This window comes from Phocoena phocoena, chromosome 1 (genome assembly GCF_963924675.1).
Source record: "Phocoena phocoena chromosome 1, mPhoPho1.1, whole genome shotgun sequence".
NCBI classification, from domain to species: Eukaryota; Metazoa; Chordata; class Mammalia; order Artiodactyla; family Phocoenidae; genus Phocoena; species Phocoena phocoena.
In genome coordinates this window covers 109,188,846-109,215,483 of record NC_089219.1, presented here as the reverse complement: position 1 = coordinate 109,215,483, position 26,638 = coordinate 109,188,846, and the positions used below count along the sequence as shown (strand labels likewise).

At 48.4% G+C, this 26,638-nt stretch overlaps 2 protein-coding genes across 5 annotated transcripts in view; one reads left to right on the top strand and one right to left on the bottom strand.

The window, feature by feature from the left end:
* Positions 1-2,659: 2,659 nt before the first annotated feature.
* Positions 2,660-11,373, top strand: CERS2 (ceramide synthase 2). The gene is made up of 11 exons (XM_065871249.1): positions 2,660-2,715; positions 7,456-7,629; positions 8,057-8,174; positions 8,367-8,485; positions 8,715-8,772; positions 8,878-8,928; positions 9,163-9,255; positions 9,442-9,570; positions 9,795-9,901; positions 10,039-10,192; positions 10,372-11,373. Exons 2-11 carry the CDS (start codon positions 7,457-7,459, stop codon positions 10,510-10,512), a joined length of 1,143 nt encoding a protein of 380 aa, XP_065727321.1. The 5' UTR covers positions 2,660-2,715; position 7,456; the 3' UTR covers positions 10,513-11,373.
* SETDB1 (SET domain bifurcated histone lysine methyltransferase 1) overlaps positions 11,324-26,638 on the bottom strand; it is a 30,542-nt gene continuing 15,227 nt past the window's right edge. The window contains exons 7-22 of one of the 4 annotated variants that reach the window (XM_065874283.1): positions 26,295-26,496; positions 25,539-25,612; positions 24,410-24,600; positions 23,487-23,616; positions 22,633-22,807; positions 22,391-22,549; positions 21,132-21,755; positions 20,567-20,683; positions 16,057-16,226; positions 14,698-15,326; positions 13,883-13,911; positions 13,637-13,769; positions 13,196-13,361; positions 12,644-12,855; positions 12,308-12,396; positions 11,324-12,142 (exon numbers count right to left, since the gene is read on the bottom strand). In XM_065874283.1, the coding sequence (XP_065730355.1) occupies positions 12,025-12,142; positions 12,308-12,396; positions 12,644-12,855; positions 13,196-13,361; positions 13,637-13,769; positions 13,883-13,911; positions 14,698-15,326; positions 16,057-16,226; positions 20,567-20,683; positions 21,132-21,755; positions 22,391-22,549; positions 22,633-22,807; positions 23,487-23,616; positions 24,410-24,600; positions 25,539-25,612; positions 26,295-26,496 (3,218 nt within the window). In that variant the 3' untranslated portion in view covers positions 11,324-12,024. The remainder of the gene's footprint in view (positions 12,143-12,307; positions 12,397-12,643; positions 12,856-13,195; positions 13,362-13,636; positions 13,770-13,882; positions 13,912-14,697; positions 15,327-16,056; positions 16,227-20,566; positions 20,684-21,131; positions 21,756-22,390; positions 22,550-22,632; positions 22,808-23,486; positions 23,617-24,409; positions 24,601-25,538; positions 25,613-26,294; positions 26,497-26,638) is intronic. The other 3 variants (XM_065888501.1, XM_065881275.1, XM_065895720.1) reach the window with 3 other exon arrangements.

Genomic DNA, 26,638 nt, shown 5'->3' with positions numbered 1-26,638 from the left:
GCAGTAACATACAGAGTCTTAGCTGTTGACTCATGAAAACTTGTTCAACTCTAAGTCCATATTGCTTTTCTGCAAATACTTTGCATTGCATGGTTTCAGAATACATAGAAACTCCTCCTGGCCATATTTCCTCTTGTTATAAAACTTTTTCTCCCCAGAATTCCTGGCACCTCAATCCCTCTGCTCACGTACTAGCCAAGCTCTACTCTTTTATCCAAATAGGTTTCTGTGTTGCACAAGCCAGCCTGACCTGGGAAGACCAAGATCCACTTTCCACAACTGGGGTCCATGTCTTTGCCTGTCCCAGATACCTAAATCCCAGGCCAAAGGCCTAGTTGTGTCCTCAGCCTCACCTCCGGACACCTCAGCAGCCCATACAGAGGAAGTGAGTCACAACAAGGCGGGCAGCTTGGGGCACTGTGGGCGTGGCCATGCCAGCCCAGGGTGGTGGGGGATGGGTCACAGTGATCAAAATCTCTTGGTCCAAAACAGGCAGAGAGAGAGAGAGAGAGAGAGAGAGAGAGAGAGAGAGAGAGAGAGAGAGAGAGAGAGAGAGAGTGTGTGTGTGTGTGTGTGTGTGTTTCTAAACTGGTAGCATCATTCTAATGCTGCCTGAGGCCCAGTTTCCCTTTCTCCATCCACCTTCTCCTTTGTCTCCTGGGGGAGGGGTACACCCTCTTATCTTTATTTTTCAGGCCTTATCTATTCAGCTTCTGCCCCAAACTTTCCCTCCCACTGCTATCTTAAAAGAAAGTTAACTGGTCTTCAGTTCTCTGAGGAATCATTTAAAAAGTCTGGTGAGGGCTTGGGAAAGTCTAGGAAAACTGCCCAAGGGTTCAGAAACTAAAGGAGGGGAGCCAAGTAGGACAGAGATGGGGAGGGAGAAGAGGGGTACCCAAAGTTTAGCTGGGGCCCAAAGAGGAGACACTGGAACCCTGCTGGAAAAGGGAATCTGGGGAGGGCACTCAAGACAGACAGAGGGGACTTAGGAATTGGAAGGCAGAGGAAGGGGGAGAAACAAAGGGGTAGAAAGATATGATATGCTAATAAAGCTCAGCCTGGGGCAAAGAAATTAAGGGCTGGAGGGGTTGCTGGGAACTGGAAAATCAGGCAAGTCTGGGGCTAAAAAAAGGCTGGAGAGTCCCCTGGGTACCGGTTCAGGGGGCGAGGGGCCAGGGGCCAGGGGGTGGACCAAGTCTCATTTCCCCAATGTAGGCCTGGGCCAGGGGTCCCACTGCAAAGGGCAAAGGAAAAGTTTGTAAGTCAGTCAGCCTCTGCCTCTCTACCTCTCCAGATAGCGTCTTAAGTGAGGGCCAAGCTCTCAAACTGGATTAGTGGGAGGTCACATTCTTTCCTAAGAGAACTGTCAAAGCACCTGAACTTGTCTAGATAAACCATGAAACAAGCTACAGTCAGAGGTTCTAATGGTGACAGTATAAAAATGCCATTTCATTAAGGTAAAAAATTAAGTTACCTCTACTAGGCGGGCTCTCTCTCTAAATAAACCCTCAAACACATCTTAGTCACACTCTGTCCTCATTAGGAATCAAGGCCAGTTTTCTAGGATAAATATGTTGCCTCTTCCTGAAATATCAATTTTACCAGTCCAAGGGAAAAACATTTTAAAATATGAACTTGAATACGGATAAACGTGGTCTAGATTTAAAACTCAGATACATTTTACACAACAAAAGTTGGGGTTTGGCTCCTTCAGAGTCTGCTACTGTAGGTTATGTGTGCCACTAGGGGTAGGTTTTACAGCACTTGGGTGGAAACGCTGTTTGTTTTAAGGCAGGTCTTGGGTGGGGGACGCCCTAGGGGTCGCAGGCTCTGCGCTGGGAAGGGCAGCCGAATCTCGAGGGTCCGCTGCCTGGGTCGGCCCTGGAGAGGTGCTCGGCCTCGGCGTGCGGCACTTGGGATGGACTCGCAGAGGCTGCGCCCCCCTCCCTCCGCTGCCCAGTGGGTCTGGAGGGGGTAAGTGTGGCAATTGGTCGGGCAAAGAGAACTGGGGGCCGCAGCCGGGCGGAGGTCGAGGACCTCAGTTGGGGGCGGGCGGAGTGGTGCAGGGGCCAGACCGCTTCGCGCCCCGATCCCCGGGCACCTCGCGGGTCTGTCCCAGGGTGCCCGGGACTACAGCGCACCTCTAACGGAGAGACTGGGAGAGTCCCCACACTGCCTGCCCTCATCGGGGACTTCTCCCCCAGTGCGGTGATTCTACTGGGCTAGGCCGCCGGCCGGGCGCCGCGAGGGCTCGGGACCTCGCCTCGGTCGCCGCCGCTCGCCCCGGGCCGCGGGCCGGGAAGGGGGCGGTGGCAGGCGGCGGTGGCTGGGCGCGGCTGCCGCGCGCCGAGGCCCCGGCCCCGCCGCCCGCCCTCCTTTTCCTTTTCGTCGCCGGGCCGCAGGCCCACGCCCAGTCTCCCGGCTCCTGTGTTGCTCTCGGCCTTTCTTTCCCGGGCTGCCTGGGCTCGCTCTCAGCTCGGCTGGGCTCGGCGGGCGGCAGGAGGAGGAGGGAGAGGGAGGGAGCTGGCAGGCGGGTGGGCGGAAGGGGGAGGAGGGAGGGAGCTGGCAGGCGGGCGGGAGGGCAGGCGGGCGGAAGGGGGAGGAGAGGAGTGAGCGGAGCCAGTCCGGAGGGGCCCCGGAGCTCGGACGAGAGGAGAGACGGAGCAGCGGTTCCCGGCCCGGCCAGCTCCGCGACGCCGCTGCCGCCGCCGCCGAGTGAGTTGGGACGGCCTCCCGGGAGCCCGAGGCGCCGCGCGCAGGGGTGGGGCGGGACGCGGCGCGGAAAAGTTGGGAGAACTGGGGTCCCGTGAGGACGCGGCTCCACGGACAGGGCCGGCGGGGAAGGCAGCGGGCCGAGGAGGGGAGAGGGGCCCGGGCGCGGGGCGCCGCAGCGGGCTCGGGGCCTCTGCCGGGTGCGCTCATGGCGGCGGGCCTGGGGGAGGGCGGGCCGGAGCGCCTCGCGGGAGCGGCCGGGCCCCCAGCGCCGTCCGAGGGAAGGCTGGCTGTGCGCCTGGGCGTCCCCGGGCGCGCCGCCCCGAGCCCGGAGGAGCCTTCCTGGGCAACAGGTAGGGACCGGGAGGTGGGGACGCGGGGCTGCTCGCGGACAGCTGAGCCCCAGGCGCCCCTTTGTCGGGGAGTAGGCAGCTCCGGTGACCACTTGCATGAGAGCCCCCTGCCCGGCTGCGGGCCCGCGTCGTGGCTCCTGGCCCGGAGGGTCCCGTGGCTATAGAGTGGGAGGAGAGTGGAGGGTCTTGCTTTTTCTTACCGGTTCACTGTGCCCACTCCGGGAGGGAGGTCAGAGCGTCCATGTGCTTAACGGGAAACAGGAAGGTGCGGCTCTAAGTGTCTATCCCGGCCCCCCAAGGCTAAGGCTCTTGTACCGTTATGGGGTGTGTGGGGCTGCGGTCGGGGGGAGCTTCTGGTGAAATGGGTTTTCTGGGCCTCCCCTCCTGGCTAATTTTTGGCCCGGAGGCTCTCTGGAGAGTAGGTTAATTGCATGTGTGTGATTATAGTCTTTGGCCTCAGCTTAGGGGTTCACTTCCCAAGCCAGGTTCTTGGCATCAAAATCTGGTCTGTCACCTGAGTAGACAGGTCCAGGAAGCAGGGGGTTCTGAGGATCCTGAGCAATGGATTGAGCCCCTCTTTCCAGAGAACTGAATCAGGGAAGGCTTCCAGCAGGTGATCACTCCCTCCCACATCTGTGTTGGAAGGGTTGGTGTCCCGTACCAGAGTCGTGACTGGGCCCCATGTGGGTGGCCGACAGTGCTTGTGATGGGACTCCTAAGGGTAAGGACTTGTCTGCAGCCTCCTCCCACTGGGCCTGGCCCTAACCATAGAGTGACCTGCACACCCTCTGTTCTGAAGAGAGAGAGTTCCTTGTCTGCCGTGATGCCCCACAATCCACTTCCTTCACTGGGGCCTCTGGCCGGCTTTCCCCCTGGGAAGGAGGGCTTCCACTTTCCCTTGTCACTGGCCACAGGCTGGCTGATCCTTTACTGTGCCTTCTGCACACACCCCCTCCTGCCCCCCATCTTCCTCTTCCACCTGCCCATGGGGGCTGTAGTCTCATGCAGTATTCGGGTGTGTTGGGGCCTCTGGTGCGGCAGCCCAGAAAAATGAAAAATTTGGGACCTATACTGCAGCCTGGAGCAATGACACACCTCTTCTTGGCTTCATCCATTGCTCGCTGCCTTCTAGTTCATGACCTGCTGTTGCTTCCTGAAACAAGGAGGACTATTCAGGTCCTCTTGCACTTCTTTTTTGTAGTCCCTCAGGCTTCAGTGGAAGCTGGGAGTCTGTGGGACCCTCTCTTTGTCACTCTCTCTTCCCTTACTTACTGATCCTGTTATATTTTCCTTAATTATTCCTCCAAACTGAGAGCTGCTGGGACCGTTATCCCATTGAGTCTGTGAGATCTCTTCGTCCCAGACTCAAACTTCTGCCCTCCTAGCCCGCTGGGTCTACAAGCCCCCATGGGGACTTTCTGCCCCTTTTCGTCCATCGGTGAGGGTCTGGGACAGGTCAGTCAGAGTTGGGGCAAAAGTTGGGGGCTGGGCGGAGCCCTGTTCAAGTTGCTGGTAATCCAGTGCCCACGAAATCCCCGCTCAGCTGGCCCCTCTCCAGCCTGTGCCTCAGAAAGTGGTGTCTGGGTCTCTGGGTGAGGATGTGTGTCTGTGAGAGAGAGAGAGAGAGACAGAGACACACACACACACACACACACACACACTATTGTCTTGTCATGTGTGTGTGGGAGTAAATTCTATAAGTGGAAAAATATTTATAGGTGTGATTTTCTCCACCAGGAGATTAAGTAACGTGACCCAGAAAAGCAGGGTTGTCTCCCTATCCTGAGGGAACATCCCCTTTTCTTGACCCAGCTTTTTGTTTGTGGGATCCCTTTACTTGGCTGGGTGTGCCAGGGATGCCACTGGGAGCAGACTGATTGGTTCTGTGGGGAAGTGTAAATGAGGCCGGCTGGGAGCCCCTGTTGTCCTCCCTTCCCCCTCACATGGAGTCAGAAGTCCTGACCCTGCTGAATCTGGTGCCTCTCCCTGCTGGGCTAGGCCCTGGTGGGTGACGGGCAGGGCTGGGGCAGTTGCTCCTCTGCTAATGGAAGTACTGGGCGGCAAGGGAGGGCTATGGTCACAGAAAGCCTGAAACCCAGGTGTGAGAGAGCCCTAGATCAGAATCTGCCTCTCTGGACTCCTGACACATCATGCTCTCCTGCCCACACCATCTTCCACTCTCCCTGCTTGGAGCAGGAAGGGGACAGGTGCTGTCTTGTCCTGGGGTTGAGATCTTGTCCAGGCGCTTGCCCTTGACCTCTCTCTGACCCTCTGCCTACTCCCCCAGCTCCTCATCTTCTTTGTCAGGATCAGACTGGCATAAGACATTCCTGGACCCCAGGAATCAGGGAGAGGGGCTCCACTCATACCCTCCAGGACCCCAGCCAGCCCTCTGAATCTTTAATCCTCACAATATCTGTGACAAGAGAAACTTCCCTGCCGGTTTCCACTGACCGGAAGCCGGGTCAGCGATGGGACCCAATTTCTAGGCCTGACAGTGCCCTTGGCTTTAAACCTCAATGGAGGAGAAGTTGGGCTCCAAGAGGTATAGCAGTGAGGTGACTGGGTCAGGTCCATTTCCTCATCTCCAATCAAGCTAAGCAAAAAAGTTGGAAGGGAAGAGCCAGAGGTGTGCCACCACATCTAGGCATTCTGCCTTGTCCCTTCTCTACTAAATTTTCTACAACTTCTCTCCAGGAAAAAAGTGTGTGTGTGTGCGCCTGGTTGCGTGGGGAGGGTTCTACTGTGGATAATTGTGTTTTAATTTTGTTTAGTTCAAAAGGCTTCCATCTCTTTAAACTAATTAAGTATTTCTTCTGGCTGAGGTGGAGGGGGAAGTGGCAGTACCCTCAGGAGCTGAGGCCTGGAATGTGTGTGTGTGTGTGTGTGTGTGAGAGAGTGTGTGTGTTGCTGGGGGCGGGTGGAGCTGAAGCTCCTTTACTGTCAGTGCTGACCTCTGAGAGAGCAGTGACCAGGAGTGGGGACAAGAGGGTAAAGTCCTTGAGCTGGAATACAGACCCGTGACAGGCTGAGAGGGATTTCGCAAGTGCTTCTGTGGTGGGTGGGGGCGGAGCCGTCGGAGGAGCAGCCCAGCACAGCTGTGATACGATCAGCCTTCAGCTGTAGAGCGGCACCATTTGGTCTCCAGTTCACAGCGGAGAACAATCTCCCAACTCTCTTTCCTCCCTGGCTGGGAGGGGACTACCTTCCTTCTGTGTCAGCTTTTAGTCTCAAGGCCAGCCTGGATACCACCCACCGAGCCTCCCTCCTGGGAGGACGAGGGGTCGGGAGCCTGGCAGATTTGCCCTTGTCATCCTTCTGGGTTCACTGCTCAGTCCCAGGACTGCCAGGTGTTGTGTGGTCCCAGCATCACTGTCTCTTAAGGATCATCTTGCTGCTTCTCTCAACTCCAAGCAGCTGCTGTCCCCGCTTGGGCCCCAGATCATTCCCTTCCTCATTCGGGTATTCAAGTAGTCACTAACACCCTGTAGATTCTTTCTCTTTCAGTGGAGGAAAGGGGGGAGGCGGGGGAAAGCAGCAGCTCTTTCCTAGCTGAGGGTATTTGTGATGGGTGTTCCCCACGCAGACTAGTATTTTATTTTCTAGATGAGCCTTAATAAGAAATAGCTCCTAATTCTACCAGATGTCTTAGTCTGCTGTCTCGACTCTCTGTCCCCCAATCCCTGACTCCCTGAAGCCTTGTCTTCATTTTGTTTCTGAGGATAGGCTTCAGATTGGGTTCTTCTGCCTTATGTTTAGGAACTGGATGGCTTGGCATGGGGTATTAATCTTGTGTGCAATATTTTGATGTCCATTGGTTGTCCTGGAGCTCAGCATTCTTTGGGAGCATAATTTTGCTTTACTCAGGCCTCTTAATTTTCCCTAGGACCTGCTGCCTCAGTGGCTTAGAGGGAAGGAGGAGGAAGGGTTTGCCCCAACCCTGCAATCCTTTCTTGAGCTTCCCTGGCAAGGAAGCTTCCAGTTATGGGTTGCTTGGGGGCACTAGGGGGAGGCTGGAGAGTGCGAGGAAGGGAGGATGCCTCTGACTTTAGTTAAGATTGTTGGCTACAGCTTCTAGGGCCAGATCCTGCCTGTCCTCCACTTGAGGATAGCAAAATGATGGAGAGACCCCCAAGATTCTTAAGTCTAGGGAATCAGGATTTCTACGGGTTGTTAGCATCACCTTTGGTTGATGTGCATAGTAAATGTTAGAGCTGGAAAGCCACCATATTTCAGATGGGGAAACTGATTTGTCCACATGGCCAGGACCAAAACCCAGGGCTTGAGTCTCTGCCCCTGCCCTTTCTGTTAACACTGTGGAAATTTTCATCTGTCTCTTCTTACACTGCTGCCTGCTTTGATGCCCTCTACCTTCCCCTTCCTCACTCAGGATGCTCCAGACCTTATATGACTACTTCTGGTGGGAACGGCTGTGGCTCCCTGTGAACTTAACCTGGGCTGATCTAGAAGACCGAGATGGACGTGTCTACGCCAAAGCCTCAGACCTCTATATCACACTACCCCTGGCCTTGCTCTTCCTCATCATTCGATACTTCTTTGAGCTGTGAGCATACCAACATACCCCTATGCCTTCCCTGGCTGCCAGCCATAGTTTCTTGTACTTCCAAGTTTGTCTCTTGCTGTTTAATTGGTCCTGGACCCTGGTGTTCTCACCACCCAGGTCCCTGCCTACTGTGTGCCCCCTACTGAAGGCAGCATTGTCTTTCTGAGGGCTCAGCACCCCCAGGCCCTTTCCTTCAATGGTTATTTGTTCTCACCCTCCACCCGCCTGGTCGCTAGTGAACACAGGCAGCTTTGTCAGCTATGGGCAGCCCAAGGCAGCCAGAGAGGGCGTTGCCGGGAAACTGAGGCCCAGGATAAAGTTGTCTGAGCTTGCACTCCTGCCCCGCCAGCCCCCTAGCTTAGGGGCTACCAGGAGACTGAGGTGCTTCAAGAGAGCCAGACGGTCCTCACTCGTATCCCTTCCCCAGTTACGTGGCTACACCACTGGCTGCCCTCCTGAATGTAAAAGAGAAAACTCGGCTGCGGGCACCTCTCAACCCCACTTTGGAGCATTTCTACCTGACCAGTGGCAAGCAGCCCAAACAGGTATGAGCTGCAGACCCTGTTCTGGGAGTTAAGAGTTCTGGTGGGGAGTGAGGAGGAGATAGGGTTGGAATGCCAGCTCTGGTGGCGGAAGAGATGGGAAAGCAGTGGGGCCAACTTGGGTCATTACTGGCAGAGGGTGGGGTGCTGCTGAGTTCCGAAGCAGAGTGTAATGGGCTTCTTCACTGCACTCAGGCAGAGGTAGAGCTTCTGTCACGGCAGAGCGGGCTCTCTGGCCGCCAGGTAGAGCGCTGGTTCCGCCGCCGCCGCAACCAGGACCGGCCCAGTCTCCTGAAGAAGTTCCGAGAAGCAAGGTAGGGGAGGTTGGAACAAGAGAAACTGGGCAGCAGAGGAAGGTCTGATGTATTTTGGTGGGAGGGGTGGATCATAGCTGTATGCAGGGAGATTATACCCAGCTGAGGAGGGAAATTCGGTTATTAATATCCGTGAGAGGCTATCTGGAGGGAGGTACTTGGGGGTTGGTTGGAGGGCTGTGCCATTCTCCCACCCCACTCTCCTAGCTATTTCTGCTTCCTCTTCCAGCTGGAGATTCACATTTTACCTGATTGCTTTCATTGCCGGCATGGCTGTCATTGTAGACGTGAGTGGGGATTACTGGGAGGTGGGAGTAGATTCTCTGGCAAGGTGGGATGAGGCCACAGAATTTGGGTCCCTTCTCCTTTAACCTCTCACCATCTCTCTGCAGAAACCCTGGTTCTATGACATGAGGAAAGTTTGGGAGGGATATCCCATACAGGTACGAGATGGGTCCTGATTCCTTACATGGGGTGATTAAGAGAACCAGTGTAGGATAGGATTAGGACATACACATTCTTGTGAAGAGATGATCTCGGAGTATGTGACAGAAAGGACCGGAGTCATGGTGCTAAACAACCTCATGTTCTGGGAGGGCTGGGTTTGGAGAGGTGAGACCCTTGAGTCCAGTTGCTCTGGGGTCCCTTACCTTCCTCTTTCCTCTCCCCTCTCCCAGAGCATGATCCCTTCCCAGTATTGGTACTACATGATTGAACTGTCTTTCTACTGGTCCCTGCTCTTCAGCATTGCTTCTGATGTCAAGCGAAAGGTGGGTCAAGGGGCTGTGCCATTAAGCCTAGAAGCCAAAATGAAGCCCTGGGATGAATAGCCTCCCCTTTGACTTCTGGGTGCTTTGGATGGAGTTGTGGGATAAGTGGAATTAAAGGTGAGGGGGAGGAAGAATGGAGGCTAGGGACCAGGAAAAGGTCCTCTGGAGGCTGCATCTTTTCTACAGGATTTCAAGGAACAGATCATCCACCACGTGGCCACCATCATCCTCATTAGCTTCTCCTGGTTTGCCAGTTACGTCCGAGCAGGGACTCTTATCATGGCTCTGCATGACTCTTCTGACTACCTGCTGGAGGTCAGGATTTCTGGGCATTTCTTCAAGCCTAGAGACCCTGGTGCAGGTTCTTCTGTCCCTCTATCCATTTTCGGTGGGGTGGTGGTGGTGGGGTAGTGGTGGTGGGGAGTGGACATTCCCGGGATCAAGGAGCTGGGGGCACAGAGCCAGTGTGGTAACTGGGGCGTACATAGGAACGTATACGGGAGTAGGGAGCTCATGATGGATGGGGGCTGTCTACACAGTCAGCCAAGATGTTTAACTATGCGGGATGGAAAAACACCTGCAACAACATCTTCATCGTCTTCGCCATTGTCTTCATCATCACCCGACTGGTCATCCTGCCCTTCTGGTGAGTAGGAGGCGACACTATACTCCTGTTTTCAAGAAATCAGGAGTCTCCCAGCTCCGCACCCACATTTTCAGTCCTCCATCTTAACCCCTTCTTTTCTGTGTTCACAGTTCTTGTCTCTCCCTTTTCATCCCAAGGATCCTGCACTGCACCCTGGTGTACCCACTGGAGCTCTATCCTGCCTTCTTTGGCTATTACTTCTTCAATTTCATGATGGGAGTGCTACAGCTGCTGCATATCTTCTGGGCCTACCTCATTTTGCGCATGGCCCACAAGTTCATAACTGGAAAGGTGAAGCTTCTGTCCCCATTGTGTAGGCCCTACTCCCATCAACTCTAGTACTGCCCCAATTCCCTTCCCATATCAGCAACCCTGTAAAAACTACTGGGGGGCCCTGGGTGTAGCTGGAAAAAGCCTGCGGAGAGAGGCAGTCCTTAGGGGTTTGTAACCCTTCTCATCCCTTTCCACAGCTGGTAGAAGATGAACGCAGTGACCGGGAAGAAACAGAGAGCTCAGAGGGGGAGGAGGCTGCAGCTGGGGGAGGAGCAAAGAGCCGGCCCCTAGCCAACGGCCACCCCATCCTCAATAACAACCATCGTAAGATTGACTGAACCGTTGTCCCTGCTGCCCCTCAGATTAATGCATAAAGCCAAGGAACTACCCCACTCTCCCCACAGGGTCGCTTGAAGCTCTGGGGAGAAAGGAGAAAGCAAGAGGAGGGTGTTCTTCTCTGTGTCCCCACCCCTGCTGCTTTTTCACCCAGTTGCCTTTAAACCAAATTCTAACCAGCCTATCCCCAGGGAAGGGGAGGTTGGTTATATCCTTGTTAGAGCGGGGGATGGTCTTATTTTCCTCTCTACTTTCCAAGTTGTCCTTTCTATTGCTTTCGAGACCTTTCCTCAGCTCCGGGGGTGGGGGTCACAACTCACATTCCTTATTCTTCAGAATCTGGCCCTAGCTGTCTGCCTTTGACTCCCAGACCTCCAGAGCCAGGGTCGTGCCTTACTGTCCCACCCGTGGGCCTCATTCTGCCAAAGTTGGACCAAGGCTCACCTTTCTAATCTCCCTAACTTGGACCAGAAACCAAAGCTGAGCTTTTAACTTTTTCCCTCCTAAGATACAAATGAATTGAGTGTAGGAGGGTGCACATGACCCTTATCCTACCTCTGCCAAAAAGTGGGGGCCACAATGGGGACTGCTCAGACAGTCTTTTGTTACTACTCTGCCAGCTGTCCCTGTAGTCACAGGTCCAAGATCTTACTGCCTCCTTTCTCTGGCCTCTTTCCCTAGGCTAGCTGGTTTGGAGTAGAATGGCAACTAGTTCTAATTTTTATTTATTAAACATTTGGGGTTTTGGTTTTAAAGCCAGAATTACAGCTAGCGCCTGGCGTTTCAGCAGAGGGACCACTTCAGACCAAAACGTACTGTTAATGGTTTTTTTAATTAAAATATATTAAAGATTAAGTAAAACACGGCAACAAGTGTTTGAGACTCTTAGGAACTGAGAAGAGGGATCAACTAAATAAACTAAGGTAGTCTTCCTCATGCCTTCCTCACGGTTACATAACATTTAAAAATTTCAGATGGCAAGTAAGAAAAAGCAAAAGTAGAGAAAGGTCAAGATTAATGACAGCTGCCCACTGGGAAGGATGGGGGAAAAACAGCTCTCATCAAAAGACCCCGAATTGGGAGTTGAGGGACAGAAATCAAATCACAATCTTAGTTTTAACATCTTGTTAAAAGACTTTCAAGAAACAATACAAACCAGGGATAATAAAATACACAGCCCTCATTCTAGGAATAAAGTCTGTTAGAAGCATGAACACCTGAACAAATGTAGGATGGGAGGGGTGAGCAACAGGAGGACTGAAGGGATGTCAGGCCTAGGTTAGAGTGGTGACCTCTCCCACCTCTATGCCTCAGGAGGTGGGGGAGGGGCCCTGCCTGCTAGCACCACAGTGGAAGGGATCTCCTGATCCAGAACCCCCATTTCTATCTACTAGGAGCTGGGGGAGTAGCCAGACTAGAGACTTGGGGGTCAGAATTCAACAGTCAGGAAGACCCAGTTCCTGAGGAAAGGGCAGTTCAGGAAGGGTTCGGAAGGTTAGGAAGAAGGCTGTCCTCTAAAGAAGACGCCCTCTGCATTCGATGGCCCCACAGCAGCAAAGCAGCTCCTTGCCCTCCACGCTGCCCACCTCGTAGTTGTAGTCCCAGGTGAGTTCTGTCCCAGCCCGGATTCTTCTGAAGAGGAAGAAAAGGAAGGAGTGTGGTGAAACAGCAGATAACCCAGGCACCTGGGGTGACTGAGCATGCAGGTAGCGCTGGATCACAGATGGAGGAGCGACCCTTCAAATTTCTGTAGTCCTTGCCCCTCCCCAGCCATCCCCTTTCCTGACTCCCTCTTACTTGCTGGCAAAGAAGGCCACCCACGGGAAGCGAAGATCATGAGTATCCACGAAGACATTCTGGACAAACAGGTTGGGGCTGCAGCTGTGCTGTAGGGTTAAGGACAGATTCAAATAAGAACTAAGGAAACAGAATCTGGCTTTGTGGGGTGAGTGAGAGTTGGATGAAAACAATGCCATTTGATCCTCCCCATCACAACAGAGAAGTTTTGAAAGATCCTTTGAGATCAAGAATTTATAACAAGAAAAGGTGGGTTTACATAGTTGTGTTAAAAGTACTGGAGATGTGAGGACCATGGGATAATCAGCACATACAGGCGAGGGAAATGGGTCTCACATTGAGGTAGCGGCCCAGGTTGCCTTCAAGCTTAGCATCGATGATGTAGCAAGACTCCTCCCCGTCGTAGAATTGGCGTGTGTTCTTACGGACAGGTGCACTCTCTCCCTTTTCCACGGATGCCATGTTGGTTGATTTAATGGCAATCCCATGGGTTGATTTAAGAGCAAAACCCCGGGTTGATTTTACTGCCACTTGGCGCTTCATTGGACCTGGACAGGAAGAATGGGGTTAGGCCTGTCCTACCTCATGACTGGACATTCTACTTCCATTTTTATCCCACCCAGGGCAGTTCAGGAATACCAATAAGCTGGGACTCTGAGGCAAAGAGCCTAGGTGGCATTTTTTTCAAGCAGGATTAGATCTGGATAAAGGGGTTGAGGGAAAAGAGTAGGGAACTGGGAAGGAGAGAGGGAAGGGATGTGTCAAACATTGATATTAACAGTTTAGCTGGGAGTCAGGGAGCCCTCCCAGAGATGCTTCAACCCTCAGGATCTGAATTTTCCCTCCAACTGGTTCTTTCCTACTACCCCCCAAATTCTTCCAGACTACCAGACATGTTCTTCTTGTCCTCAAAGTCATCCCCTTCAGAGCCAGAGGAGATGGTCTGGATATCATCACTGTCAACGGCTGTGGCTGAAGTCTGGCCAGCAGTGGGCTTTCGGCTGGTCCCACTTTCCCCCTCACTTTCTGTGCTGCTGGACAGTGTCAGGATGTCCTGGGGAAGCGGAAGGGTGAAAAGAAGGAATAAGGGTAAATGGAGAGGGCCCTTTTGAATCCCTGCTTTTACCTATGGTTACGCAGGAAGGAGCTCAGACTATAGCAAGATTAGATGCTGGGTGAAGGAGAATGAGGCAGGAAGTCAAGGCCAGAGAAATCAGATATGTAACGGTAATTATGGTGACAGACTTGATGAGGTGAGAATGTTCCTTTACTCAGACTCTGAATAAAACAGAAAGCTGGGTAAGGTGCAGCTTGAGAAAGGTCACTTACATCAGGGTTTGACGGAGCAGAGGCCATGAGTCGTCGGCTCTGATGCATGCTAGTCTTACTTGGTGGGCGGCGAAGTCCTTCAGTCTTCACGGGAGAAGGATTGTAACCATAATTTCGAGAGCTTTCAGTAACTCTGATGGGAGAGGAAGACATGAGAGGGGTCAGGTTACTGGATGTTTCTTAGGCTACTTCTGTAGGCTTTAGAGAAGGTAGACTTGGAAAAAGGTCAAAGAGAGAGGCACTCACACTGACATCTTGTTCCGGTCATCAGGGTCCTGGAAAAGAGAGCAAGTGAAGGGTTAAATGTTTTCTGGTCCTAAATAACAAATCCAACGATTACAGACTTCACCTCAAATGACCTCCAAAGACATTAGCCAGTAACAGGTACACTATCTAAAGTGGAGTGTGTGTGAAGAAATTACTCTGCAAGTTAAGAGTAACAATCATTCTCATCAGGAAGCCCCCCTGGGAGGGGTCTTTAACCCTTCCCAACAATAGGGCATTAAAAAATGTACATGGAAAACACCATGGGCAGAATCTTACAAGGACAAGGGACAGTTCACCACCTGTAATGTGCTAAGTTCCAACATCATTAAAAATACACATAAGATCAATTCTCGTAAGATCATTCTACTATAATAAAAGAAAGCAATGATGTAGATAACTTGAAACAGCAATTAAAAAAATTACTTATAAACCCTTCACTTTGGAATAAATCAGATACTTTCCCCCCAGCAGGCTGACTTTAAAATAATTTGGTTCTTTAAACCAACACTAGGAATGTATTAGGGGTAGGTTAATCAGATTTGCCACAGAAATATCCATCAAGTAAATAATCTGTATGTGAAGACTCATGAGGGACTTCCCTGGCAGTCTAGCGGTTAGAATTCCACGCTTCCACTGCAGGGGGCACAGGTTTGATATCTGGTCAGGGAACTAAGATCCCACAAGCCGCGTGGCACGGCCAAAAAAAAAAAAGACTCATGGTGAGACCACATTGTTTGTTACCACAAAAAAGTTACACAAAAGCCACAATTCTCAAGTTTCCTGCCACTGCTTACCTCTTTCTTGGGCTGCTTGATGTCACCCTCATCCTTGAAGCCCAGCCCTGAGGTGGAAGCCTTCTCAGCCTCCCCTCTGCCTCCCCCAGCGTGACCTTCCCCACCTTCACTAGTTTTGAAGGATGAACGGCTATCAGAGTCAGCAAAGCCACCTTCACTGACACTATTGCAGCTCAACCACGAGGCCACTTTGTTCTTGGGTGTCTCTTCAGAGGAAGGTGGATTGCAGCCACCTACAGGGATCGATGGAGGGACAGGAACACGTGGGGGCCCAAGGTCTGGGGGGCGAGAGTCCTTGGAAGGCATCTCAGACAATCCATTCTCCTTCTGGCCCCGGGTCTGCCGCCGGGTAGCATAGCTGCGCCACACCGAGCTGGTGCTGAAGTCCTCATCCTTACAGAAGTTATCATCCGAGCTATCGTCATTGGACTCTTCGGGGTCCTCTGTACCGCTGTTGCCATCTTCCTGGTCCTTCAAGTCTACACCACTGCTGTCAGAGGAACAGGGGACATCACTCTCATATCCTTCCTTGAAGTTCTCCACGCTCTCGATATGGTCCAGATTGGCAAAATATTCATCACCCATTTCCAGGCCCTCCTTGTCGGCAAAGTCATCTGTCAGGATTTTGCCTGGGAATGAAGAGAAAGGCCTTCCAGGGTTATGAGGTGCTTTTAGAAAGAATAAAGTTCATTCCATCAATATCCAGCCCACCAGCAAAGAGAGTCAAATCGCCTCCATTATGGTGTCTCATTTCTCTTTGATGATACCTCCTTCTTAGCGTCTTAACTATGAGAGTAAGCGGAACTTACTATAGTTTTAAATCTTGCCCTTTCTGCCATTCCATTCTTCCCCTTTACTTTGTTTACCAAAAGAGAGTTCTTCAGTTATGCTAAATCTCTGGGTGGAGTGGAGTGATGTGGGAAAAAATGAAACATTGGACTCTCCTATCATGTCTCTCTGCTGAAACATCATGTCCACAATTTCATCCCTTTTGTTTTTTTAAACATCTTTATTGGAGTATAATTGCTTTACAATGGTGTGTTAGTTTCTGCTTTATAACAAAGTGAATCAGTTATACATATACATATGTTCCCATATCTCTTCCCTCTTGTGTCTCCCTCCCTCCCGCCCTCCCTATCCCACTCCTTCATCCCTTTTTGTTCTCGTCCTCCTGAAGCACTTCTGTCCCTTCTTGATCCACCCAGACAGGCACATCACTCATGTTCTTTATAGAAGAAAATTCTGGCTTCCCCTTTCCCCCAGTTCACATGTTAAGCATTCTTAAGTTCAACTTGTTTATGATTCAGTGTCCCACCGTGTCCTAACCCCAGAAAGCAACCCTTTCATTTCATCACCAACCTGCATAAATACAGACAAAGGAGCCTTTGGCAATGTCATCCAAGCAGCGGATACCCCAGCCCTTGTTCTGGGTCTTGAAGAGCTGCAGTCGAACCTGCAGTCCATGCTGCACCAACCGGTTTGTGCACATGTTTGGGTCACAATTGCAGCGTTTGTTACACTCATAAACTCTGGGAGGAGGTCACAATAAAATCAATCATAACACGATCACTAGAGCATCCATTACATCCACAGAACTTTTATAATTTTTAAGGTGTCATCATTTATCAGGTAATGATCTAAATGAGCAGATTTACTGAACTGTCTATGCTCTTTGATTCATTTGGGAATATAGCCCAAAGAAATAACTCAGAAGGGGGAAAAGTGACTGATACAGATATTTATAGCACTACAGATAGTAACAGTGAATAACAGAATGCCTAACAACTGGAGAAAAGCTAAGCAAACTATGAGGTGAACATGGATTTAGAGACATTAAAATAAGTCAATTTGTAGAAATAGATACATAAAATAAAGATACTTAAGGGACTTCCCTGGTGGTCCAGTGGTTAAGAATCTGCCTTACAATGCAGGGGACGCGGGTTCGATCCCTGGTTAGGGAACTAAGATCCCACATGCTGTGGGGCAACTAAGCCTGCGCGCCACAACTACTGAGCTTGCGCACCTCAACTAGAGCTCGTGTGCCACCAACTACAGAGCCCACGCACCCTGGAGCCTGTGTGCCACAACTAGAGAAAGAAAAAAACCCTGCACGCCACAACTAGAGAGAAGTCCATGTGCTGCTACAAAGAGCCCATGCGCTGCAACTAAGACCCGACACAGCCAAAAATAAATAAATCTTAAAAAAAAAAAAAGAAACGAAACATCTTTGTTAGGTCCCTTAAAACCCCACTGGGGTTGGGAAAGTATTAGCGCTCATATACTCTGTCTACAGCTGATAAAACAGGATCAGCTTGGAAGCAACAAGGCCAGAATTTGAACTCAGGCCTAATCACCAACACATGAGATTTTCAGAGTAGCTATACTGAGTATCATTCATTCATTCATTCAACAAAATTTGAATGGTTACTATGTGCCATGCACTGGGTAAATTAGCTGCTGGTGATACAATGGTGAGCAAGACAGACAAGGTTCCTGCCCTCATGGAGATTACCTTCTAACGGAAAAGAGAACGAAAACAAGTCAACAAATAAAATAAAGTTGTCACAGATACTAAAGGACACTCTCTCAATGAGAGAATTAAGGGAGTGAAAATGACCTAGTTTTAGAGTGACCAGGAAAGGTCTCTCTGAGGAGATGAGATTAAAGCTGAGAGCTCAAGGTTAAAGAAGATAATCATGCAAACAACAGTGGAAGGATGCCAAGAAGAGGGCACAGTACGTACAAAGCCTCTTGAGGTAGGCTGGCAAACACTGGGTGAACTGGATCCAGGCACTGAAGAATATCAGTGTGGTTGGAACAGTTTTGGAAGTAGAGAGATAGGAAGGGGCCAGATAGTACATTGTCTTGTGATCCAAGATTAAGAGTTAGAATAATATCCAAAGTGCAGTGGAAAGCTTTTAAAGAGTTTTAAGCAGGGGAGTGACATATTTGTGGAAATATTCTTATGAAACATTTCAAACATGTAAAAAAGATATAATGAACAGGCACCTACTACTCAGCATTATCAAATCTAAATGTTGTCACAAGATTCAATTTTTTTTGTTTATAATTAAAACATAAATGATACAATGCAGCTAAAGCTAACAGGTGTCTTTTCCTTTGCTTAGTTTTCAGTATGCACTCAGCTCAAATTTATGTCCTGATTTCCCCAGTAGTCTCAATCTCCTCTGAAGATACTCAAAACCATCAGGTTTTCTATCAAACCCCCTTTCCCAAAAGTCTCTCCTGCAGCCAAATCTGACCTGCTCTGACACTGGCTGTTCTCTACATCTGGTGCACAGCTGTCAGCCTGGAAGCCCCCTTGACTTCATTATCACGTGGGATTCCCCTCACTTCTCTTTTGAGCTGGAGCCTCTGTTTCCTGGATCAGTATATGCCTTCTTCTCTCTTGTCTTTTCCCCCCCATTTTAGTAAACATTTCCAGTAATTTTCTGAGAGGGAAAATAATGGAAAATTTGAGGTATTTCATGTCTAAAAAATGTCTTTAGGGACTCCCCTGGTGGCGCAGTGGTTAACAATCTGCCTGCCAATGCAGGAGACAAGGGTTTGATCCCTGGTCCGGGAAGATCCCACATGCCACGGAGCAACTAAGCCCATGTGCCACAACTACTGAGCCTGCGCTCTAGAGCCCACAAGCCACAACTATTGAGCCTGCGTGCCACAACTACTGAAGCCCATGAGCCCTAGAGCCCACGCACCCCAACTACCTAAGCCTACGCGCTCTAGGGCCCACGTGCCAAAACTACTGAGCCTGCGTGCTGCAACTATTGAAGCCCGCAAGTGTGGAGCCCACGCTCCGCAACAAGAGAAGCCTGCGCAACACAATGAAGAGTAGCCCCCGCTTGCCACACTAGAGAAAGCCTGTGTGCAGCAATGAAGACCCAACGCAGCCAAAACCAAATAACTTAAAAAAAAAAAAAAAAAAAAAGGCTTTAGCCTACTTTAACCAACAACTGATAGTTTTCCTGGGTTTAGAACTCTAGGTTAGAAATAATTTTCCTTAGAATTCTGAACAGATTCCTTAATTGCCATCTAGCTTCCAATGTTATTTTGAGAAGGCCGAAGTTACTTTGAATTCTTTTTTTTTTTTTGAATTCTTGTTTCTTTTGTGGTCTCTTTCTCTCCTCTAGAAGGTTTTAGTATTTTCTTTTTGTCCTCAGTGTTCTGTGGACACAATGATCACATTTTATCATGTGTTTTAGTGGGGATCTATTTTCATCCGTTATGCTAGGACCTGACTGGCCTTTACACTTTGGAAACACAGTCCCTTCCGTTATGGGAAAGCATCTGAATTATTTCACTGATGATTCTTTCCCTTTTCATCCTCTCTGTTAATTATGTATCTTGAGTACTAGGCTAATTAGTTCACATATTCATATACACCCAGCTTACCACATTATATCCCACTTTTTTCACTGTCCTCCTCTTTCCCTGACCTGTCCTTCTCAATCTCACATGCTGGCTCCACCTCCTCTGCTCAATTTCTAGTTGGATAGCCCAGGGCTTACTCTGGGCCCCTTCTCTTTTCTATTATCAATATTCTCTCTAGATGAACTCGTCCAGGCTTTAACTATCACTCCTGAGCTGATGACTCCTAATTCTTTATGCCCATTCCTTACACTTCTCTTCAGAAGTCTCAATGCCCTTTATTCTTAAAAAAAAAAAAAAAAAATTAAATAAATAAATAAATTTATTTGGCTGCGTTGGGTCTTCGTTGCTGCGCGCAGGCTTTCTCTAGTTGCAGCGAGTGGGGGCTACTCTTTGTTGTGGTGCGTGGGCTTCTCATTGTGGTGGCTTCCCTTGTTGCTGAGCACGGGCTCTAGGCTCATGGGTTTCAGTAGTTGTGGCACATGGGCTCAGTAGTTGTGGCTCGTGGGCTCTAGAGCGCCGGCTCAGTAGTTGTGGCGCATGGGCTTAGTTGCTCTGCGGCATGTGGGATCTTCCCGGAGCAGGGCTTGAATATGTGTCCCCTGCACTTGCAGCCGGATTCTTAACCACTGCGCCACCAGGGAAGTCCTCAATGCCTTCTTGACATTTCCACTTGGGTTGCCTAACAGGCATCTCAGACTTAACATGGCCAGAACAGAAGCTGACTTTTACTCAGACCTGCAACTCTAGCTCTAGTCTTCCATCTCGGTAAAAAGCACAAGCATCCACTTAGTTGCTCAACGATAAAATTTAGGACTTGTCCTTGATCTGTTCTTTCCCTCCCATTCCGCAATCTATGAAGTTCTGCAGCTCTACCTCGAAGTGCATCCCCAAGTGTATCCGCTTTCATCTCTACTGCCACCTTCATTCTAGTACAAGCCCCAGCAACCACCACTTCTTACCTATGTTCCTGAAAGTATCTAATTGGTCTACCAAATTCTACTTTTGCTGTCCTAAAGACTTATTTTTCATAGAGAAGTCAGAGTAATCTTTAAAAGGCAGATCACATCATTTGCCTGCTTAAAATTCCCTAACAGCTTCCCATCACATCATGAATTTGACTCTAATTTTTATTCTGATTTACAAAGTCCTATATAATCAGGTCTCCTCTCTGAACACATCTCGCTTGCCAGAGTAAACCACAATCTGTTAGAATAATCGTACAGCTCTGAAATCAAGGTGATCTTTTACTGCAACAGAAAATTGCTAGATACTATTCAATCATTTTATGTATTCATTTCGAGGAAAGCTCAAGGAAGAAACATGGGCTGGGAATTCAGTAACTGAGGCTTAATTGATAAAATGTCTGTTTCAGTTATCCTATTTTTGGCTCCAATATTTAGAATTCTGATGGTTGTTACAAGCACAGAAAAACAAGAATTCAGTCTCTGAGGTGCTTCATTTTCCCCTGACTACTTACCCTGTGGGAAGACACTCTTCTAGTCTCTTGTACTGGTAGCCAGAGTTAGAGTTGATTTGGCCACCTGGGGTGCAGGCTGTAGCCTGGAGAGTTAGCTGATGGCAGGTACACTTGGACCTGTATAGAACAGAAGGGTACAACAGCTACAGCTGTGACACTTTCTTTAGAGGCAAGAAGTTACTACTGATAAAAGGATGGTGATAGAGTAGTGAAATTTTTCTTCTTGCATACATATAAATGAGAACGTTAAAGACAGAATATGACAGAGTGAGAATAAGATAAAGAGACAGAGAACAAAACAAGTGGCAACTGAAAGCATAATGGAGGGAAGCAAAGGAAAAGGAGAATCAGAGAAACGAACATAAGACACATGCACCCAGGGTTAAGCTATGGGGCCCCAGCCCCTCAGTCTCATAGTTTTTATGGAGGCCTTACGGCAGGAGCTCCAGCTAAGAAGGTAAAGGGAGGTGAGGAAAGGAGGAGTGCAGTATAAGGCAAAGAAGTGGAAAGAAAGACAATCACAACAAAGTTGGAGGCAGGGCCAGCAATTCCCTAACCAACTCACTTGTCCCGGCAACCATCTTTGCAGTCACAGCCAACCAGAAATTCAGCGCCTGTGTTAATGAAAACACCCTTGCCTGGGATTCGTTCCTTGCTGTAGGCCACCTGAGGTGGGGGAGTTGTGTCAATCTCATTGACACAGGACAGAGGAACATCTTCCTTCCCATAGGTGATGTCCAAAATATAGTAAAAAGGCTTATAGGGCTGAAACTTTCGGTCCACAAGAACATATGGATCCAAACAGAACATCTCCAGGAAGAGGAAGTCACAGCCTGTCTCAAAAAGGTAGCGCTCAATCTCTTGCATTGTCCGAAGGCAGAGGCCACAGGGTGTCTTATAGATAACATGAAAGCCCATCTTGCGGTTAACTCGGCGCCGGGCTGTCATCCGCCGGAAGTCATACAGTAGTGGGACTAGGAGAGGGTTCTTGCCCCGATACTGCTCATTTCTCATAGGTCTGACTCGAGACAGACAAGTATAGCTGCAGACATGAGGTAAGTAGAAAAGCTTCTCCATGGGGGCGCGGTAGGAGGGCTCTGCCGGGGCCCGCTCCAGCATGCCATGGAAGGCTGGGGGTACTGGGGGAGCTGGGGGTGCTGGGGCAGAGGTTGTGGATCCTAAAGGTGATCTGCAAATGAGATGCAAGAATTCAGATGAGAAAGCAATAGCACCTCTCTAGTGTACACTTAGCCCATCAGCTGGCTCAACCACTTCTCTAACCTTTCAAATAGCTGTCCTCTTAAAGCTAAAGATGATACAAGAAAGTCAAATTTCCCCTTGCCTTACTAAACCTGGAAAATGACATGCTCTGGTTACTCTTCAGTGACTGATAATATCTCTATTTCAACAGCATATATTTTCCTAAAATTTTTTTTGCCTGAGACTTATGGAAGTAGAGTCCAGTCTTCTACCAATGCTAGTTTTTCCTGCTATGTGTCCTATAAATACCCTTACTGACTCCCACGATTCAAGGAAAGAGGCTACAGAGTTCCCTTTCTATTGTACCAACGATGACACCATATTCAATAAGCAATCTTAACAAATGACTTTCTGGTCATTGTATTTTTAGGTGCCTAGTTTCTAATTCAATTATTTTTACATTCTGTTTCCTGGAAACGTCCAAGTTTAAAGCTTCCTTTTCAAGTTCAAACTTCTCACCATCATAATCTTAACTAGACCCCTGTGGCTAAGGAACCTCCCTATACAGTGACCATTCAGTCCACACTGCCAACACCCCCAAAAGAGAGCCTGAGATTTTCTCACCTATGTGTCTGACTGATCCCAGGTTTCCCACCAGGAGCATTTTCACTGAGTGCAGGGGATGTAGGGGAGGAATGACCAGAGCCCACAGATCCTGGCCGGAAGGATGTGCTTTTTTTGGCTACCTGCTTCCGAGATTGGGCAAGCTGGCTTTCCAAGCTTCTAGGAGATTAGAGATCATATAGTAAGGGATACAGAAAATACAATATGAAAGAAACCAGCGAAAAAGAAGGAATAGCACTCACTCACTGTCACCTGCCTGGGGGGACAGAGGTGGACCAGGTGGGGCAGGTGGGGCAGGTGGGGCAGGTGGGGCAGGTGGAGCTGTAGGCTGAGGGGGCTCCACTGGCTTGAACTGGGTTCCAGTACTGGTCAGATCCTGAGTGTACTGGACCACGGGACCTTTGCTCCTCACAGCACCTATAGGAAAAAGGAAACTGACCATTGAGAAGATGAGAACTGTGTCATTTATATTCATGCACACATCTAATCCTCAATTTATATAATCTAAAAAAGCAACAATGGAAACATTCTGACTAAGTGCTAAGACTGTCAGATCTCACTATTTACACCAATGAGTGGGAATACTGGCACAGGCTGACTTTTACTTAAATAACAAGATTTCATCTTCCTGCCTCAGACGATTTACATTAGTAATTATCTTATACTTTGGTAAAATTTTTCAAAAACGCATTCTTTGATCAACTAATGTTGTCAGGAAAAATTAACCAGAAAGTATGCCAGGAATATATAAAAACAAAAACAAAACTGGTTTGGGCTTTAAAAAAACTGACCACAGATAACACACAAAGCAAATAATCTTCACGTGGATAACAGAGGTAATTACTACCAATAATACCCCTAACCTAAGCCAGTTGTTTCAGATTTTTATGTGTTTTTTAGAACAAATCAGAGCCATAGAATGTGCCGGCAGCATCACAAATCCATCACCACTACTGGAAACAATTCAGGGCACATGTCCTGTTTTCAATGAGTCAGTAGTGTAATCCTGGCAAACAAAGGATATAGCCATTGTACATAAACCCCTTTGCTGGTTTGTCCATTTCTTCCTTCTCCCAGGGTATCTTTCAGGACATACCCATATTTGGACGTGTCCTGAGCTGTCCGCCTTGCTTCTTCTCTAGTGTAGAGGCTGAGGATGTCTTCATGCTGAACATGGGCTCCAGCCGTGTAGAGCCTCGATAGATCCATTCACATCTTTTGTCATCCTGGGGGATTGGGAGGAAGGAAAGGTGGCGGGGCGAATGGGTTAAAGGCTAGAATCTACACCGCCGCTTGTGAAGAATACATACTATGTGCCTCCCTTGGGCGAAATCTCCCTGATGAGCCCTGAATTCCCTATCTATTCAATAAACTTATGTGCCAGGCTCCATGACAGGCATCAGGAATTCAACAACAACAAAAACAAACAAACAAAAAAACCCCAGAACAAAAACACATATATTCCTTGTGTGAAAAATTATAAGAGAGATAGATGTTTATACTGAGTATAAGAAGTGTAACAAGGATCATAAGGCCTTAGGATCAAAGGGCTGAAACAGTTCAGAGAAGAAATATAATTCTAAGAAAGGCATGAGACAGAAGTAAAGGATAGGTATAGAAGATCTAAGAGTTAAACTGGGCCTTGAAAGATCATCAAGACCTCGAATTCACTGATCCTTCTTTTTTGTCCCACTATGCTATCAAAGCCCTAACCCTGGCAAACAGAACTAGCCGCCTTCTCTGTACCTACATGCATTGTGGATACTCCTGAAGAAAAACAAAAACAGTGTCATGCAGATTAGTGTCATAATTAAATTCAGGGAATTTATTTTTCACAACCACTCATACAGGAACCAAAAAGAAGATAAAGTAAAATTTGACCCAAAACAGCAAGAACAGGTAAGAGGATAAGAAAGAGGAAAACTATGGCATTTCTACAAAATCATCATCATCATCGCCTCTTATGCTCCCCCATCTCACCCAAATCCCTGCCTCTAAAACTCTAGGGAAGAAGAGTACCAGGAAGAGGATCCTGACTAGGCTGCCGTCCACCTCCTCAACTCGGGACTTCCACCACGTGCCTTCCCACTCAGTCTTGATAAGCTGTCCACTCTTGAGCAAAACCATGGGGCGGTTGGGATAAGCAGTGATATACTCCTCTATGAAGTCTCGGCAGGAGATGTCTTCTATGTCCTCCCAAGTCTTTTTCACTGTCCCAAGGAAGAAGTAGGGCTGAGAGAGGGCAGGTAGGGCATGTCTTGATAGGGGAAAATGGTTGGCAAGGAGACATTTGGTATTTTTCAGGTTGGGAGGGAGAGAAAAAATAAACGAAGAAATCATAACCTCAAGGGAAGCAAAACCAAGATCACCTAAAAGTACTGAACCTAATGTGTAAATGTACACTCAAATCAAGTAAATACTAAATAAGCAATATGAAAACATAGGTGAGGCACTAATTTCATAAAAATGTTTGTTTCTTCTTAGGAAAAGTCAAGTGGAAATTCTTGCTAACTTGGTAAGTCTAAAGGTAAATCAAAAACAATAGGTGGCACCATGAAATTGATTTAAAAAAACCTGTCCTTCCTTCTCATGCTCCACCAGGCTTTTAAGGGACCCTGAATGTATTTACTGCCATGTTATGTGGAAACACAGCCATGTTAGTTGACTCTTCTGCAATTAAAAACTGTTGCTTCTGTTAAGAGTCTCTCCCAAGCCAGAGTCACAAGTACAGAGGACACTATGAAGCCCCCATCTAATACAGCTTCTGTAGAAAGCACCATGAGAAAGTGCTATGAAAGCACTATGCAGACTACAGATTTATACAAATGTTAGATTAAGCATGAGACTAGGAAAGAAGTAGTATCTTCTCAAACCTAAATCACTCAGAAATGAAATCAAAAGACATCTACAATATGAGCATCCACTCAAGGTAAGTCATGCTCTTCTAGTGTCTGACTCTTTGGCTGCAAAGACCCAGCACTAGAGATGAGCAAATAAAACTGTAACTCTCAAAGGACATTAATGAAACTTATCCTCTTTGAGACTAAAGCACCAAAAACATTAGGGCCTTTTAACTGGTTGTCTTAAGAAGAAATACAAGGTAGAGGAGGAAATGGATAGAACTAAGGAAGAAAGGAGGGACACTCACGTGGCCGGCAAATGGGATACAGTTCAGACTGTGTAACATAGGAAGCATAGCCATCATCAAAGAAAATGAGAAACCTGTAAGGAAAGAGTGATGGTAGAAAGATTGGGGGTTATGATATTTAACTCGACCGACAGAAATTATCTTATAGCTTCCATGCCTCTGGATCACAAACAGGACACACTCCAGGGAAGATGTTCGGTGCACTACTTTCTTCCTACTATTCTCTCTTCCCACCCCAAGAGTTAAGAATTCTCCCTTAGGTTAGCAGATACAAACTATTACATACAGAATGGATAAACAATAAGGTCCTACTGTATGGTACAGGGAACTATATTTAATATCTTGTGATAAACCATAATGGAAAAGAATATTAGAATTCTCCCTTAATCTAACCAACATATCCCCACTTTGCCAAAAGCCATTTATTCTCATTATATTGTCAGATTCCTAAACTGCTGAAAAACATTTAGTCTCCATTTCTTCCTTCTATATGAATTCTCTATTCCACCTAACCATTAATCAATCTGAATTATTCTCCCCTACCTAGTTTTCTCCTTGAGAAAAGGAGAAAAAAGGGTGTGTGTGTGGCGGGGGGGCGAGAAAGAATCATCCACATGACTCCATGGCAAAGAAAGAGTTTCTGGCCACTGGGGACTAAGAACACAAAAGCTAATTGTGAGATTTGGACTGTGGCTTGAACAGGGCAGGTGCTGTGCTCCCGGCTCCCACTTTCTTTACAATCCTCTGTCCAGGTACCTGAGCTTGTTTTTGACGTTTGGTGTCTCAGCTACAATGCCAGCATAGAGCCAGACCTGATTCCCATCTTTGTATTTGGCCACTACTCGACTGCCCACATACAGCTTGTCAGCAGGAGGGTGGTAATCATAGGCAATATGGTTCCCTGACAGAAGACTCTTTCCTTTGTTGTCAAATTTCACCTTGTACTTCTTCCCTGGCCCTGAGTAAAAGGGAAAGATAAACAAAAAATTTTAAAAACCATCAGTTTCTGTGTGAATCCTGGTTGCTACGTGAGAGACAAAAGGCAAGGCTACAGGGAAAAGAAACAATCAGCATTGGAGACCTGCAGGTTGTCTTTCATT

Excerpts from the sequence above, each read along its gene's own strand:
- CERS2 (XM_065871249.1), top strand. The coding sequence starts at position 7,457 with ATGCTCCAGACCTTATATGACTACTTCTGGTGGGAACGGCTGTGGCTC. Across the intron at positions 8,486-8,714 it reads AAGAAGTTCCGAGAAGCAAG|CTGGAGATTCACATTTTACC; the intron begins GTAGGGGAGGTT and ends TTCCTCTTCCAG. Across the intron at positions 8,929-9,162 it reads GGGAGGGATATCCCATACAG|AGCATGATCCCTTCCCAGTA; the intron begins GTACGAGATGGG and ends CCCCTCTCCCAG.